The 17,617-nt window shown below is 41.5% G+C and overlaps 1 protein-coding gene across 1 annotated transcript in view; it reads right to left on the reverse strand.

Moving 5' to 3' along the window:
• The window catches only part of LOC135507329 (neuromedin-K receptor-like), a 30,709-nt gene extending 15,889 nt beyond the window's left edge, over positions 1–14,820 (reverse strand). The window contains exons 1-3 of the mRNA XM_064926889.1: positions 14,444–14,820; positions 9,556–9,744; positions 8,437–8,587 (exon numbers count right to left, since the gene is read on the reverse strand). Coding sequence (XP_064782961.1) covers positions 8,437–8,587; positions 9,556–9,744; positions 14,444–14,817 — 714 coding nt within the window. The 5' untranslated portion in view covers positions 14,818–14,820. The remainder of the gene's footprint in view (positions 1–8,436; positions 8,588–9,555; positions 9,745–14,443) is intronic.
• Positions 14,821–17,617: the final 2,797 nt, after the last annotated feature.

Consider the following 17,617-nt stretch of genomic DNA (forward strand, 5'->3'; position numbering starts at 1 on the left):
CAGTAAGAACTTTTGGAATTCCATGCGTATCTAAACTTCATGAATGAACACATTCACATCACCATTAACTATGACCTATCACCTTTACCATTAACTATGACCTTTAAACAGACCCCCAAACGTGAGAGATATTGTGGTTAAATCTGGGAAAAGGGAAACTTTCTTGGACAAGGTTCCGGAGGGTAATTACAAATATGGCCAATGTACTCAACACAGCTCATTTACTCACCCCGCATAGGACAAAGATTTAAGTTCAAGGGCCTGATTACCTTCATGTCCACAATGTTATTTACATGTTGACATGTCCTTGTGGTCTGTCTTACATAGGGAAAACCCATAGAAGCCTTAAGACACGGATCAGTGAGCACCACCAGCAATATACGGACAGGTGAAGAAAAAACACACACACATACATATATATATATATATATAATATTTAATATATATATATTAAATTGGGTTACTGATCATTTTGTACAAGCTGGACATCCTATTAGTTCTCTGAGATACATTGGAATAGAAATGGTCAAGATTTCACGCAGGGGAGGGGACATTGAGAGGAAAATTCTTCAAAGGGAGTCTTTCTGGATCCACAGGCTCAACACACTGTCTCCTCTTGGTCTTATCGAAGAGTTTCTCGAATGCTGCACACTGCTGCTCATGTGTATATATACACAGTATATCACAAAAGTGAGTACACCCCTCACATTTTTGTAAATATTTGCTTTCCCCTTTCCCCTGTGTGTTGAGTTATTTTGAGGGGACAGCAAATTTACACTGTTATACAAGCTGTACACTCACTACTTTACATTGTAGCAAAGTGTAATTTCTTCAGTGTTGTCACATGAAAAGATATACTCAAATATTTACAAAAATGTGAGGGGTGTACTGTATATATACACATGAGCAGCAGTGTGCAGCGTTTTCCTTTCTGTTTTCCATGAGTTTGCCTGCAACTCCAGCACCTGTAGAAAGTGCCTGGATGTTCTTCAGTTTTTGTACAGTAAGCAGTTCACTCACCAAGTAGGCTGCTGGGAAGACAGGCAGCACTTAAAGTAGATGGCCCTATCTAGCAAAAAGACAGTACCAGACAACAATATATAAAGACAAAAATTAAACTTATCAATCCTGAAGATACCAGGAGTCCTCTAGCTAGAGAATTACACAGAATAGAGGAATAGAGGGAGACTTTCAGAGGGCGCCAGTTCAATTCAAGAAATGTTTTAATCCAAAGAACATCCACAGGCCCTATTGATCACCACCATGGGTACACCCACAATTTTTCATTTATCAGGGATTTGCCTTACAGTACCTTAAGCTTGTAAAGATAATAGTCTGTACGCCTCAAAATAATTCAGATTATGACAATACAGTGCTCTCAACCTCCTCAAGCAAATGTTATTTTATTTTGGAAAACAGGATAATAAGAAACTTAGAGGAAAACAGTGATGTCGCTAAGCTAGGCTCAGTGTGGGCTGACAAAGCAGAACAGTGCCTGAGGCCACCAACTCCATACTCAGACTGTCTCTGAGCACCTAACCTTATCTGAACCCCATTCACCTGGGCCCGTATTTATAAAGCGCCTCAGAATAGAAGTGCTGATCTTATACTTAAAAAAAAAACGCTCAAACCGGTGTGATTATAATGCTTATTTAGAATGTCCAGTTTCGATGGACGCAACAATCACCGTTAAAGCTGGCCACCCTTTTTCCAAACATTTTGCACAATAATAGTCCTTTCAAAGTTATGTCCTGAATGTGACCCGTTTATTTTTGGATGCAAAGTTCAGGAGTAGTAATCGAAAGTAATCCAACGATGGGTAGTTTGTGCAAGCCGCCAGATAAGAGGAGACAAGATGAGCTTGGTGAAACAAATGGCGCCGAAGGAGATGGCTGCCGTTTTATGGGCTCTTAACCTATTGTGCGATTGTATGTTTTTTTACGTTCTGTGATATGACGTGCCCTGGGGGGAGGATCTCTTGTATGTTTTTTTACGTTCTGTGTTATGACGTGCCCTGGGGGGAGGCCCTCTCTCTACAGTTTTGTGACTTAACGACAGGTTGTAAATTCCTGGAAGGGACCTACTCTCCCACTTTGTTCTCTCTCAATACTGCATGTCTACAAGGACTTCACTTGGCCAAACTCCTAAATCCCCAAAACGGGAGAATTAAACAATATTTCTACTTTTGAGAATGTTGGAATGGTCTTTTGACACTTTAAGGGACAGTTATGACAAGTGTGTTTAATTTGATGATCTCATGAAGAACAGGAAACACACATAGCAGTATCTCTTAACTTCTTATGGCTGCAATCCCGTTAACCGGTTAATTGTCATCAACAACCACTGAATTGCATGGCGCCACATTCAAATAATTTTACTAAAAATATTTATATTCATGAAATCACAAGTGCTATATAGCAAAACACAGCTTAGCCTTTTGTTAATCCACCTGTCGTGTCAGATTTTGAAAATATGCTTTACAGCGAAAGCAATTCACGCGTTTGTGTAAGTTTATCAATCGCTCAACAAAACATTATGAACACCTAGCATCAAAGTAGCTTGGTCACGAAAATCAGAAAAGCAATCAAATGAATCGTTTACCTTTGATGATCTTCGGATGTTTTCACTCACGAGACTCCCAGTTACACAATAAATGTTCCTTTTGTTCCATAAAATGATTTTATATCCAAAATAACACGCCAAACAAACGGAGGTATGTTCAGAAATCCATATTAAAATATCTGAATAGTTATATTTGGAAAATTATAACTTTGTAATCAACATTTTCCATGGTGCCCCGACTTCCTAGTTAATAGTCCAGACACAAAATGTGTAACTTAGTTTGCACATAATGTTTCTGCCACCAACTCTTATGACCGAAACGAGATTCTGGATATCAGGACAGTGATTACGCACCTCTTAGTGGACGGAGATTTTCTCTTTAAAGAGTCGGACACAAATGATTTACTTCAGACACCTAACAAGGCCGTCACTCGCAGGAGAAAGAGACCTCATCCAGAGGTAGCGCTCCTAGTTGCCAGGGACTTTAATGCAGTGAAACTCCCTAATTCCTACCAGCATGTTAAACGCGCAACCAGAGGATACAAAATACAAATAAAAATTCTAGACCACCTTTACTCCACACACAAAGCTCTCCCTCACCCTCCATTTGGCCAATCTGACCATAATTCTATCCTACTGATTCCTGCTTACAAGCAAAAACTAAAGCAGTAAGCACCAGTGAATCAGTCAATAAAGAAGTGGTCAGGTGATGAAGATGCTAAGCAACAGGACTGTATTGCTAGCACAGACCAGTGTGTCCCAAAACATATTCCAATGGCATTGAGGACCACAACAGTCACTGGCTTCATCAATAAGTGCATTGATGACCTCGTCCCAACAGTAACCGTACGTACATACCCCAACCAGAAGCCATGGATTATAGGCAAAATCCGCACTGAGCTAAAGGGTAAAGCTGCCGCTTTCAAGGAGCAGGGAGCTTATAATAAATCCCACTATGCCCTCCGAGGAACCATCAAACAAGTAAAGCGTCAATACAGGACTAAGATTGAATCGTACTACACCGGCTCCGACGCTCATCGGATGTGGCAGTGCTTGCAAACAATTGCCCAGAGGCACAAGCTTACCAGACAAGCTAAATTACTTCTATGCTCACTTCGAGGCAAGAAACACTGAAGCATGCATGAGAGTGTCAGCTGTTCCAGATGACTGTGTGGTCATGCTCTCCTTAGCAAATGTGAGTAAGACCTTTTAACTGGTCAACATTCACAAGGCCGCGGGGCCATATGGATTACCAGGATGTATTGGCCAATTAAAAAAAAAATGTATTTGTAATAATGACAATTACAACAATACTGACTGAATACTTATTTTCACTTTATATAATACATCGATAAAAATCAATTTAGCCTCAAATAAATAATGAAACATGTTCAATTTGGTTTAAATATGGACTTCTAGATGGGCTGCCCCCAGATGGTAAGTGTAGGTAACAACACATCTGCCGCACTAATCCTCAACACGAGGGCCCCTCAGGGGTGCGTGCACAGTCCCCTCCTGTACTCCCTGTTTACCCATTACTGCATGGCCAGGCACAACTCCAACACCATTACTACGTTTCATATGACACAATGAACAGCTAATCAAATGGCTACCCAGACTATTTGAATTGTCGTCGTCCCCGCACCCCCACACACCCCCTCTTTTACACTGCTGCTACTCTCTGGTTATTATCTATACATAGTCACTTTAGCTCTACCTACATGTACATATTACCTCAATTACATAGACTAACTTGTACAGGTACCCCCTGTATATAGCCTCGCTACTGTTATTTTACTGCTGCTCTTTAACTATTTATTTGCATGTTTTACTTAACACTTTTTTTCTTGAAACTGCATTGTTGGTTAAGTAAGCATTTCACTGTAAGGTCTACTACATCTGTTGTATATGACAAATACAATTTGATGCTCCCAGTATGCATGTTGAAGGGGGTGTGTCATCTACGATCATTCACTTCCCTTCATTTAATTCCTGATGTTTACTCGAAAGATGAGAGAACCATTCCTTCACCTCAAATGTCTCCATACTTGATCTGCGGAAACACTAAGGAAGTGCTTGGGCTCCCATCGAAGAGAGAAGTTTGTCTGGCTCAGTAAAACCTAACAAATTGTTCGCAACACTGAAATGGGCAGAACACACCTCAATTCACACTATTGTTAGAAAATAAAACATGTTAGAAAATAATTTGAAATTGGCAAGTAACAAGTGACACACTGTTCTGTTGCATAACAATCACATTTTGGAACAGTGAGTGCATTCTGACATCAAGTGGATAAAACAACTCACGCTGGGGCAACCATTAGAGATGTTTGAAACTCACATGTGAAAAGGTTAAAGTAAACTTTTTGTCTTCAACATTCTGAAGGCCCCATTGTGACATCACTTCTAATATTCTATTTTATTGACTGTAAAATTGACCTCTTTGCCAACCACTTAGGCAAAAAGTTAGAGCATATGCAATCTTACTCCAATTCTCTACTATTGAAATTGGAACAAAAATATCTGCTGACAATCAAAAGTTACAGCAGTTTGTCAGAATATAAAGTGATGAAAAGTAGCTAGCTAATGTCAGCGAACAGCTCTGTCTCTTCACTGAGCTTCCAAACAGAGCCATTGCTATGGATTCTCCCACACACAGAGGAGCACATGGGTCAGTGAAGGCAAAAAGTATTAGGAGGGTGAAGAGGGTGATTGAATTTAGAATGTAATGACGTTGAAGAATTGTGAACACCAAGAAAGAAGCTAGTTCCTTCACAGGATCATACATCATGCTCTAAATAACTTAACTGGCTAGTTTTCCTGTCTGTCAAGAGAAGGGTGGGTTGTACACATTGGTCCTGCTACCCTGATTGGATAGAGTGAAGCCGTCTCCGTTCACTCGCTTCATATTTCACCTAATCACTTCTGATCGCATGTTTCGGTCTAATCATTTAGATTACTGCGGCCTCCTGTCAGCCTGCTACTATGATAAATCATCAGGCGAGGAACATTTGCTAGCAGCTATCAATGTGAATTATATCCAACATATATTGTGTTTTGAGTACAAGACACAGTCACACACACACCTCTGCACACTGCTCCTAATCTGCAGCTTTTTTGTTCTATAAATCTGCAGATAGATGTTGGCAAAATACCTATTTAGGCATTATAAAACACTTATTTTTTCCCCGTTCACGAATATCAACTTATGGATACGATTATGAATAAGAGTATAGCCAGGTTGTCACACCCCTAACAAAAACACACTAGAATCTGATACGTAGGGTAAAGGGAAACTTTCTAGTTGTTTTATTTTATTTTTTAAATTGCATGTGAAAACGTCTTTGTTTTTACACGCATCAACATAGAGATTTTAATATGAAGGAGAGTTGTGTAGCCAGTTCAGTCAGTCAACATCAGTGATTTGTATTTTTATTTCTGAAACGGCACAGGACTGCCACGGTCTGTGTGTGTGTGCAGTGTGCGTGTGGGTCTAGACTTTGTGTAGCCATTAGCGATGATACTAATGATAAACTACTTCTGCTGGAGATGGAGAGGCTTTCCCAAAAACCTTCTAAATTAAATGCTAACTACGAAGTGGCCCATGCATACCTGGTAGAATGATATGATTATTTAAATCAATCTAAATGGCCATTTGTTTTGCAAACTCATGCAAAACACACCCAAAACCTACATTTCTATTTTTCCCCAGACCTCAAAAGGGGCCCCTGATGTAGGTTTTAGCATTGTTGTGGATTTTATAGGGCCCTATGTATGCTATGCTCAGTTAACTTGTGTGTGTGTGTCCCTTGGGTTTAAAGGTGCTCAGAGGGAAGGGGTTCTCCTTTTCCCACCAGTGGGTCCCTCTTCTCACTGATCTCCCTCCAGCCCAGACAGGACATTTTTGTTTATTTATATAAAAACTTAGACAATGCCTCATTGTCTTCTGTGCTCTATTATTACAGTTTAGATATACTGTTGTATTCTAGTAGCAGAGTGTATACAAGTGTAGTAGTCAGAGTGTAGTTATTTCTGATTAAATGTGTGATCTAACTGCCGCACAGTCAAAAGTAATATTTAATTTAAAAAATATATTTCACTAGGCAAGTCAGTAAAGAACAAATTCTTATTCACAATGACAGCCTACAGCGGCCAAACACGGACGACGCTGGGCCAATTGTGCGCCGCCCTATGGGACCCCCAATCACTGCGGATTGTGATACAGCCTAATAAAGGTTGATATGGTAGTACATCAAAGTAAATCAGACCAATTATTTTTCTACATTTACCTTTGACTATATGTACAGTAACTCCTTTGTTTTACATAGTCAAGTACCACAAAAATACTTTCAAAGAGCTAAAGCAAGTCCCACAACTTTACTTAATGTAAAGTTACCATCTAGTTCATTGTGATCTTACAGGCAAAACTGATCCTAGATCAGCACTCCTACTCTGAGATGCTTCATGAATATGTGTCTGAGGGGGGGTGGAGGTGACCTTCTTACTATTGAAACTCTATGGTTTATGCAGAGGTATTGTTCTGATACATAGAAAGGTCTCTTCACATACAATAGCCTAGCCTGGTGCTCCAGTCCATTCGTGTTTTAGCCAACTTCACACTCCATCTCTCTTGTCTCTGTGGTCTTTAGAGTGTGGACACTCTAGTGCCTCCAGTCCAATCCTTATCACTCATTAATTCCCAGTGGAGGTGCATCTCTCATATTTCCTGTCGGCTTAAGGTCATTTACCCAGCAGTGCTCCCACTTTAAAGGGGCAATCTGGAATTAGTACATACATGTTTTAACTCAATTGGATGGCCAGTTCTTAGCTGTTTAGCAAAAAAGTGTCAGGGAGTCAGCTTTGTTGTTGTTTGAATCTCAGATTGCCCCTTTAGGAAGCCTCTTAGGCTTAGTGCCAGAATGGACAGGGCCTGACCCACCCACTGTGGTCGATACTGAATCGTATTGGCACAGCTTCTTAGGGACAAAATGGGTCAAAATCCAAAGCAAAATGTAATCTGTTATATGGAGTGTGTACCGAAATGTTGGACCAGTTTTCAATTAATGCTGCCTATTTCCTGTTTCCGTTTAACACTACTATTTTCTTAGGAAGAACGTTTTATTCTCAAAACCAGAAAACCACACTGACAAGTCACCTGTTCTGACTGTCTGAGTATGCCTGTGACTCACAAAGTAGACAGTCCGGAGAGTATATCCAAGTGTTGACTTTTGACATCAGGACGAGATGGAGGGCCAAGCTCACAGTGCCTCGGGACACCATTAGCATTCAGAGCTAGCGCTGCATGTCAAAAAGCCACTACGTCAAAGAAACAGGGTCGATGGAGGAACGGTGACCACAAGTCAGAAAAAACGAACGTCTCAAATTCATTTTTCATAGACTTAAAGGTTTGTGCTGTGTTGATAGGTTTGTGTCTGTGGAGATTGACCAATGTGCTGGATTAGGTGACCCAGACTGTAACGTAATAGTTACTGTGAATGTCGAAACACAAAGACACAGTAAATCCTCCATTATCTTGCTATAAACGCACAGTTTGCACCCATAGTACAGTATGTGTGTTATATGTGTGTTTTGATGAATTATATGTCCCCGTAGTACACTAACCCTCAACCAACTCAATTTAGTGATTTTTTTGGCACTTTGAAGATAGATTGATTATTGGGTACTGGTTTTGACTATCTGTGAAAATCCTAGTGGATGGCTTATATGGCTACTGCCTTAAAGTTCCTGAGACCTGAAGCACTGTCACCCCAGAAACAAAGATACCATTTCTTGGTCAGTGGTACAGACAGAGCATCGTAAGTACATTGTGTTGTTGTGTCGTGGGTTATAATCCTGGGTCAGCTCTGGATTTACCTTCCTCTTGGCCCGGAGCTGGCCGTGGTAGCTGTCAGAAGAATCCCCTGGGATCTCTCCCCCCCACAGAGTCACCCCGACGATGGTGTAGGTGATTCCCATTACCATTAGGGGCAGCAGGTAGACCAGTACCATCACAATGATATGAAACCTGGGCATGACAGGGAGAAAACCAGAATGTAAACAAAGATGAAACAACAATGAGCAAAATGGCACTGGCCCATTTTTTAAGTGGATATGCAGGCAGAGAAGTAACAGATGAGAGGAAGGAGGAAAGTAACAGTGAGGTAAACTAGACAGGCATGATAAAAAGAGCCGTTCAAATCTCAGAGAGAGGGGAGAGGACCAGTGTGCACTTCCAGAAAGGAGAAAAGCAGAAGGGAAGAGAGAAGAGTGCTAGTCAGATGACGTGTTTATACTGTAACACAACAAAAAGGAGTGAGGTGAGATAACACATTGAGTTGTAGAGAGAAGAGTGAAAAGGGCTATGCTAAGCTAGCCCAGAGCAGGCAAGCTAATCATCTCTCTCTCAACTGGTACAGTCACATGTTTCCATTGTCGCAGCCAATGTGTGATGAGCGCTCTGGCACAATATGGCTGCCATAATGCATCATAATGCTGCCATAATACAACCCTAAAGAAGGCCATGAGCTGAAATATCAATAAATTCACTTTTCTATCAACTTCCACTGTCCTCCAAGAGTTGCTGAATATGCTCATCACTTCAGTTTGCTCCTCAATTCATGCACCTTGGTTGGAGAGCGAGTTAGCGGCAGTGTTCCCATAATACATAAGCTGCCATAAAGTGTAACCATGTAAAACGGAGTGAAATTAAGAGGCTTATGATGATAAAAGAGGCTTAGGGTGATAAACATTTCTCATATGAAGTAGTCGTATAGAAGTCTAGAATGAGGTGGCCTGGTGCGATGTACCGCTGCCCGCATAGGTTCAGACCTGGCCTACTGCTCTTTCAGCACTCTCCTACCTTTCACCTCTATCGCTCTCTATCCAAAAAAATAAATAAATACTTCAAAGATATATAATGTATACTTTTTTAAAGGCTTTTGAATGAGGCTAGTCTACAAAAGAGGCTACAGGGCTAAAGGTGTTGTGACTCACATGAAGGGGTCGTCCTCCTTGCGGGGCCAGGCCACGTAGCAGATGGTTCGGCGGGGCAGGATGCGGATGGTGGAGTAGAAGCAGAGTGGGAAGGCCAGCACCACGGCCAGCGCCCAGATACACATGATCACCACCTTGGTGGCTGTAGCCGACAACCGGGGCTTCAGAGGGTGGATGATGGCCATGTACCTGCAGGGGTCAAGACGTTGAAATCAAATCAAATTGATTTATATAGCCCTTCATACATCAGCTGATATCTCAAAGTGCTGTACAGAAACCCAGCCTAAAACCCCAAACAGCAAGCTATGCAGGTGTAGAAGCACGGTGGCTAGGAAAAACCTCCTAGAAAGGCCTAAACCTAGGAAGAAACCTAGAGAGGAACCAGGCTTTGAGGGATGGCCAGTCCTCTTCCAAAACATAAAGACATTCAGAAATCCACTTGTGGTCTGGCAGTTTCTATTGTAACGTCGATTCATTCATATCAAACAAGAGGCTTTGGGGCAAAGCCACGGACAAAGCTGAAACAATGGATCGTCCAAATTAGTAGGAGATTACTCTGAACACACTGTAAGCCTGGGGACACATTTTATTATGCTGCTGCGTCCTCTTGTTTGCCTCACTTTATGACGGTCCATTACTGAGAGCCACGACATGTTGATGCTAATGCTAATTAGCATCTCCTTCCCTTGAATGAAGCGCCTCTGACTCTGTTTCTGATAACTTTCAGAGCCCTGGCTGCCATCTCAATCACGGTTGGAAAACTTCCAAAGGGCCAGAGAGCAGTCCCTCAACTCGTCTGTAATCACTTGGTATTTAGTCTGAGTGGCACTTGGGCCCTGGTATTGAGATGAGAAGAATTCAGAATTACTCAATTACACTTCAGTAGCAGTGTCTGTGCAGTGCAGTGCCATGCAGGGGGCTGCTCTTTCAGGGCTTCAATGTATTTCATCACAGAAATCTCATTATGGTGTTTTCCTGAGGTCTTAGGTTTGCATCACAAAATTAGCAATTAAAGAATTTGAGCGTTTCATTCATTAAAGGCCCAGTGCAGTCAAAAACGTGTGTGTGTATATATATATATATATATCCACACTATGAGGTTGGAATAATACTGTGAAAATTATAATGACCTTTAAGTGAAAGAGCTGTTTGAAAAGACCGCCTGAAATCAGCCTGTTTGGCACGATGGAGTTTTGGCCTGCCTGGTGACACCACCTCTCTGCCAATAACAGCTAACTTGCTCTTTATTAAGAAGCTATTCTTGTTTCCTTTTTACCATTTTAGTTGAAAATATTCACAATAAAGGTACTTAATTGTTACCCAGAAATGATTTGATACTGAGATAAAAACATCTGCATTGGATCTTTAATGATTTTCAGAGTTGTAACTTGCATAGAGAGTTGTAACTTAACATCAGTTAGAGGCTACTGTGCCTAACATGACCATCTAAGAATAACGAAGAACACTGAAGTCGGAGACTTGCTTGAAGAGTGTCAACTACCAACAATGGTAAATCTAAATCAGTCCCATCTCAAAAAATACACTCGCTGACAGACTGGCACCTCGTCACACTCTTCCCTCCAAACGAGTGTGTGAGGATGTCTTGCTGTTTTTAATCAAAGGTGTGTATAGGAGTATTTTCCGAGGTGCTGTTCACACAGCAAATGCATTTCACTTCCACAGGAAATAGGGATGGAGGGGTGGAAGGGGGGACATGTACGGATGGACCCCACATTGCAACCCGGTGCCATTTCCACGGCGACACACTGTCTGGATTGCACTGCGCATCAGTTCAGCCATGAAACAAGTAGGACTGGAGGTTGTGTGTTTCAATCTGGGTCAAATCTATGTTCTCTTTAATCACTGGCATTGGGTGATGAAATCGAAGGGACACTTAAAAAGATGGAATTTGTCTGCATCGGCTGCAGGGAGGTCATTGAGAGCAGAGCCTAAAGGGTGCGCCTTTTGTGTCGTCGCCAGAGCTGCAGGAGATACCAGTGCCTCACACTCACTACTTCTCCTCCATTATCACACCATAGCTCTATAGTATGATGTAACATGGGGATATTCATCAATATCGAATCAGCCAGAGTCCCGTTTGATATGATAATCTCATTAAGTGACACCACAGAAGAGGAAGAGTCATTGAGGGATATATGTGTTTTGTGTGTGCCAAGCCACTTGTGTTTGATGCAAGGGTATGTGGATGCCTTTGATGGAAGTGTGTGCGTATAGCCAGTGCAAGCATGTGTGCGTGTGTTTTTTATTTTTACAAGCCAAGTCTGGCATCTGGCTTTGGCTAGGGTATAAACAACCCTTTAGGCTTGTGGAGTTAGGAAACAATTCCTGTCTTGTCTGTCTCATCTCTTTAGCAGACCATCGGAGAATGGTGTCAACAGAAAGACAGCAACTCATAGTGTTTGACTGACACCCCAATGAGTGAATACTATTCAGTTAAAATGCCAATTCCAATCAATCTGCTGTAAAATTAGTGAATCATTTAAATTCACGGCAACCAATCAACCACAGAAATAAGAGCACAGCCGAGATGACTCTGTGTATACAATGCATACGCTGTATATCAATGCACTTCATACTTCAAACACCAGATCCATTTGTGCTACAGTCAGCTCCTATGATCATAATCAAGCCATGTTTGACATGACAAGGTGTAACCGGTGTGAAATGGCTAGCTAGTTAGCGGGGTGCGTGCAAATAGCGTTTCAAATTGGCGACGTCACTTGCGCTGAGACCTTGAAGTGGTTGTTTCCCTTGCCCTACAAAGGAACGCCTTTTGTGGAGCGATGGGTAACAATGCTTCATGGGAGGCAGTTGTTGATGTGTGCAGAGGGTGCCTGGTTCGAGCCCAGGTAGGGGCGAGGAGAGGGACGGAAGCAAAACTGTTACATTGGTGCTGTGACCCAAATCACTGGTTGCTGCGGAAAAGGAGGGTGAGTGTAACCGGTGTGAAATGACTAGCTAGTTAGCGGGGTGGGCGCTAATAGCGTTTCAATCGGTAACGTCACTCGCTCTGAGACTTTGAAGCACCGTTACCCATCACTCCACAAAAGCCAACCACTTCAATGTCTCAGAGCGAGTGGCGTCACGGATTGAAACGCTGTTAGCGCGCACCCCACTAACTAGCTAGCCATCTCACACTGGTTACAAAGGCATAACAATGGGCATAGGAATTGACAAGACAGCACAGATCCAAGCATACAATAAATATTTAACTACACACAATTATCTAAGGGGTAGTGTTTCTCTGCATGGTCAACTGATGTGAAGTGGAGGCACAATAACACAACCCTCTGAGGCACCTCCATTACTGGATGTGAGTAAGCTTCCCCAGTAACACCCCCTGAAGATGCCATTAATAAGTTATTTGCGTCTGAAAATGAGCAATAATATAGTGCTGGCTTGCGCCTATTTGTCAAACGACTGACTAGTTATTTCCAAGCTGTCTTGGCGGGGGCATTTTCCAAATGTAGGTTTTGGTTTCCTTGAGTATAAGTAAAGTAAAATGGATACTGGTGTTTGTGTTGATAAATGTATTTTTCCCTTTTGGTCATATGAGTGTATACCTACACACACGCGCACTCACAAGCGTGTGTACACACACACACACACACACACACAGCCACCCCCTGCACAGATGCAAGCATTTGCTCGCACGTGCACAAAATACTCTGCCACCCCACGTGCAAGCTTGCCATCAGTGTCGTGTCAATGTGACGTTCTACTTGCTACACAGAGCGTGTTATTTTCAGAGTGGAGGAGCAGAAGGGAAAAGCGTCCTTATTCTATTTTTCCCTAGTGTACCATATTCATTGATTATGCGTAAATGCAATAGCTTTAGTCCAGTTTTTCGCAAGTACTCATTAACTTGTTGCTAGTGGTTGTACTAAATGAGCCTCTAATTGCACAAGATTATTTTGTATACAATGTGAAAATAATCTATGTTGCTTGATAGCTAGAGTTTCTTCTCACTACTATTTCCTTGGCTTCATACATCTTAGTATGTGGATGCGAGCACAACATGGACAATATAGCAGCTTTCATTGATTTCAAAGGAATCATTCGCTCAGTGGCTGACGGCAACGCCAGATACCCGATGGCTATAGTGTAGCAGGGCCATAATGATGACAAACCAACAATTACTGATATGCCAGAACATGCTACAGAGGCCTGACACCAGCTCTGTCTAGATTTACAGTTTGAATCACAAGGCCATTTCCAACACACAACCTGTAATATAGCTGTGCTCTGGATTGATATCAGCAGTCTGGATATTCCATGTCTATTGATGACTGCCAAGGTCGGTTCAGATGGAATATAATATTTTTCACCTCCCCTGACTTCCGTGAATAAGATGAAAAGCATTACTAAGTTCACGGTTACTAATAGTTTTAATCATTTCATTATCTTCTGTGGTCGGTGCTGCTTTGAACCTCTCCACTGCCTCACACACACAAAAAGGTATATATGTGCGCACATGCGTGTACGCAGGCATCCACATACACAAATTCATGATTACACATGCAATATACTGCCTTCCCCAGGAGACACACAATATATAACCCGACCCCCACACACACTATTGCCTGGATAGAATAAACAATGAAATGCACATTTCCTTAAACAGGAAAAAATGTAACCATGGTGTGTGATCTCAATTCAATAACAATTTAAGGGAGATGGAGGGATACCAATTCCCTACAACCTCATCAGCATCACCATGTAGAGCGAATCCTGATTTATTTTACTGGTAGAAAATGCTTGTAAAGAATCATGAGACGTGTTGAATAATAACGTTTATAGATCATCATAATAAATAAATACCGTTAGTGATTTAAAAAAGTGGGCATAATCAGCATCAGTTGCCTACCTATCCACGGCAATTGCAGTCATCGAATAGATGCTTGCGAACACGGAGGTGACGGGGAAAAAGTTTTGAAACCTGCAATAAGCCTCTCCGAAGTACCAGTCTCCGTGGGCAGCGTATATGAAATTAATTAAAGTGTTGAAGGCGGCCATAGATGCGTCCGAAAATGCCAAGTTCAAAAGGAAATAGTTGGTGACTGTCCGCATTCGTTTGTGGGCGAGAATTATCCATATGACAATGAGGTTTCCGAACACAGCCACCGCCAAAACGGAGCTGTAGGCGACCGACCACAGGGCAATGCGCCAAGGCGGCTGAACAAACTGATTCGTAAAGTTCCCCGTAGTTATGTTCGATCCATTGAGTGCCACAGCTGCCATTCTGACTTCTATGTTCACTTACTACTGTGGAACAAGTCTTTATTTCTGGCTGTGTCCTTGAAATGTTTGGAGAAACAGAGTAGGGAGCCGCACCACTGCGCGCAACGCACCTCTCCGTAAAACGCCAGTATAAATATCCTCAACTTTGAATAAAACGACCGGTCAACTTCGACTCCACTGCAGTCGCCTGACCACATCCCATTTAGATTTTTAGTCTTGAATGCCCGCCACTATTTCGGCAAAGATGGCAAGATGCGAAGTATAGTTTCCATTCGCATCCTGTTGAATGCGACGCACGGCGGAGCCCCCAAGCCTCTGCAGTATAAACTGTGCGCGCACATAATGACGCACCCCCAGTTTCAGCTGGCACAAATAGGTTAGAAAGCTCGATTGATTCTGGCACTGCTGGTTTTAAACTCGGTGAAGGACAAATAGGTCGGATCAGGCGTCTGTCTACGCTCAGTGAACCTAAAAAACACAATCCCGAGTGACAACATGTTTTGGAATCACTCCACAATCATTCAAATATCAGACAGCAAATCCATATTGTTTTATCTTCTTACTACATTTGATTAATTCTGTCAAACAACTAGGTCTTCGATTTGTTACTGATATCCTTGCAAATATTTACTTTGGAGAGATATATGGATGTTTAACAGTTCTAATCTAAGTGCAAACAGTAGCCTGTTATATACCTTAAATGTTTCCACCATGGCATGCATCTCCTGTTAGGTTGATGCAGCTTCAGGCCCAGAGTATATATTACAAAAAAATAAACGTCAACAATATCACTTGACACCTAAATGCATATGGTTAAGGTCCAAACATTTAAAAGACACCCTCGCCATTGTTGGGGGCCGGTCCAAATGATAAACCCCTCAGCCCTCGTGTTTAGTCAGTTTTGCGAGTGTACCATTATGTTTACTCTGGGCCTGAAACTCCCCATAATTCAATTCGCGACGATTGTACATCCGCAAAGAAAAGTCCGCGAAAACGTCAAAACAACATCAATGGAGAAGTCAACACACAAGTGTAAGTAAAAACGAATGCAAATAATTCCGAAATTGTGCTACTAATGCACAAACACCTCTCGTAAAAAGTAAATATGTTTTTGGATACTTTTGGAAATTGTAGAAATAAAACATTTTCTTTCTTCAGAAGTTCCAGCTAGGCAGCCTAACGTTAGTTAGCTATTTCATTTGCTAGTTATCATACAGTAGGCGTATATTAATAAATATATATTTAAAATAGGTAGACATGCACTCACAATTGACTCTAGCTCATATAAAGCCACCGCTGGCAGAAAACACAATCATCGCAGGATGAAGGAGTGTTGAGTTTCCGGCCAAGGGTGGTACATTTAAAAAATAATTACTTCTTCCCTCTTCTTTTATTTTACATCTTTGTTAACAAAAATTCAATACAGAAAGTACATGAGGGAACACAAATATATATAGATTATATACAATAGACAATCGAGCTAGGGGGTACAATATTACATTACAATTACACAAGGACCTTAAGGGACATACATACACTTATAATTCTAACAGCTTTTTTTGTGAGTAGAGTATTTAATTGTCTTAAAATACAGTTCAATTTATTTTTGTTAGGTAAGAAAATGTGTTTTTTTGTTTGTAAATTTACATTTGTGCATATGAAATTTGGCCAAAAGAATAATGAAATTAATTACATAAAAAAATTCAGCTTATTTATATCGTATGTAAAGAATCCAAGCAGTACATCTCTCCACAATAGTGCAAAAGCTTTATAAATGTGTTCAATTAGAAATCTACTGATGTGTTGCCACAGTTTTCTTACATGAATACAATGTCAAAAAAGATGCAACACTGTTTCTGGGTGGTCATTACAAAAGGAGCAATTTGAGTTGATGTTTTCCTTAAACTTCTTCATATAGTGGTTGGCAGGATAATATTTATGAATAATTTTAAAGGAAACTTCCTTAATTTTGTTAACAAGTAGGTATGTTTGTGGCAACATCCAAACTTTTTTCCAACAGATATTATCAATAAATCCATTCCCATAAGGCATGACATAAGGTATAGATACAACATCCTGCTGAAACAAGGTTCGTATCGCTCTGTTGTTGAATGGACAAAAAGAGAAACCCATCTTTCCTACTGATGAGTCAACAGGGTCAATAGAAGGTAGGCTCTGAGGGTCAGGTATTGACATGTTCCTGAATAACAGAGCAACACCTGGGGGAATGGCATCTAAAACAATCCATTGTGCCCCTACTTGTCCAGTCTGACACAGAGAGGAGAAGCCGAAGAATGCGAATGCTCAATCGAGGAGGATAGAATAGTTGCTTCGTGAGATATCTCTACCTGAAATTACATGACCTAAAATTGATAGTTGGTATTCAGAAGTCATAAAAGTATGCCTTATTTACTTTAAATAACTACTAAAATAGGAGCATAGGCAGCAGCAATCCCTCCATCAGTGCTCAGACTGTCCGCAATAGGCTGAGAGAGGCTGGACTGAGGGCTTGTAGGCCTGTCGTAAGGCAAGTCCTCACCAGACATCACCGGCAACAACGTCGCCTATGGGCACAAACCCACCATTGCTGGACAAGACAGGACTGGCAAAAAGTGCTCTTCACTGACGAGTCACGGTTTTGTCTCACCAGGGGTGATGATCGGATTCAAGTTTATCGTCGAAGGAATGAGCATTACACCGAGTCCTGTACTCTGGAATGGGATCGATTTGGAGGTGGAGGGTCAGTCATGGTCTGGGGCGATGTGTCACAGCATCATCGGACTGAGCTTGTTGTCATTGC

Source organism: Oncorhynchus masou, chromosome 21, assembly GCF_036934945.1.
Source record: "Oncorhynchus masou masou isolate Uvic2021 chromosome 21, UVic_Omas_1.1, whole genome shotgun sequence".
In the NCBI taxonomy this organism is placed as follows: Eukaryota; Metazoa; Chordata; class Actinopteri; order Salmoniformes; family Salmonidae; genus Oncorhynchus; species Oncorhynchus masou.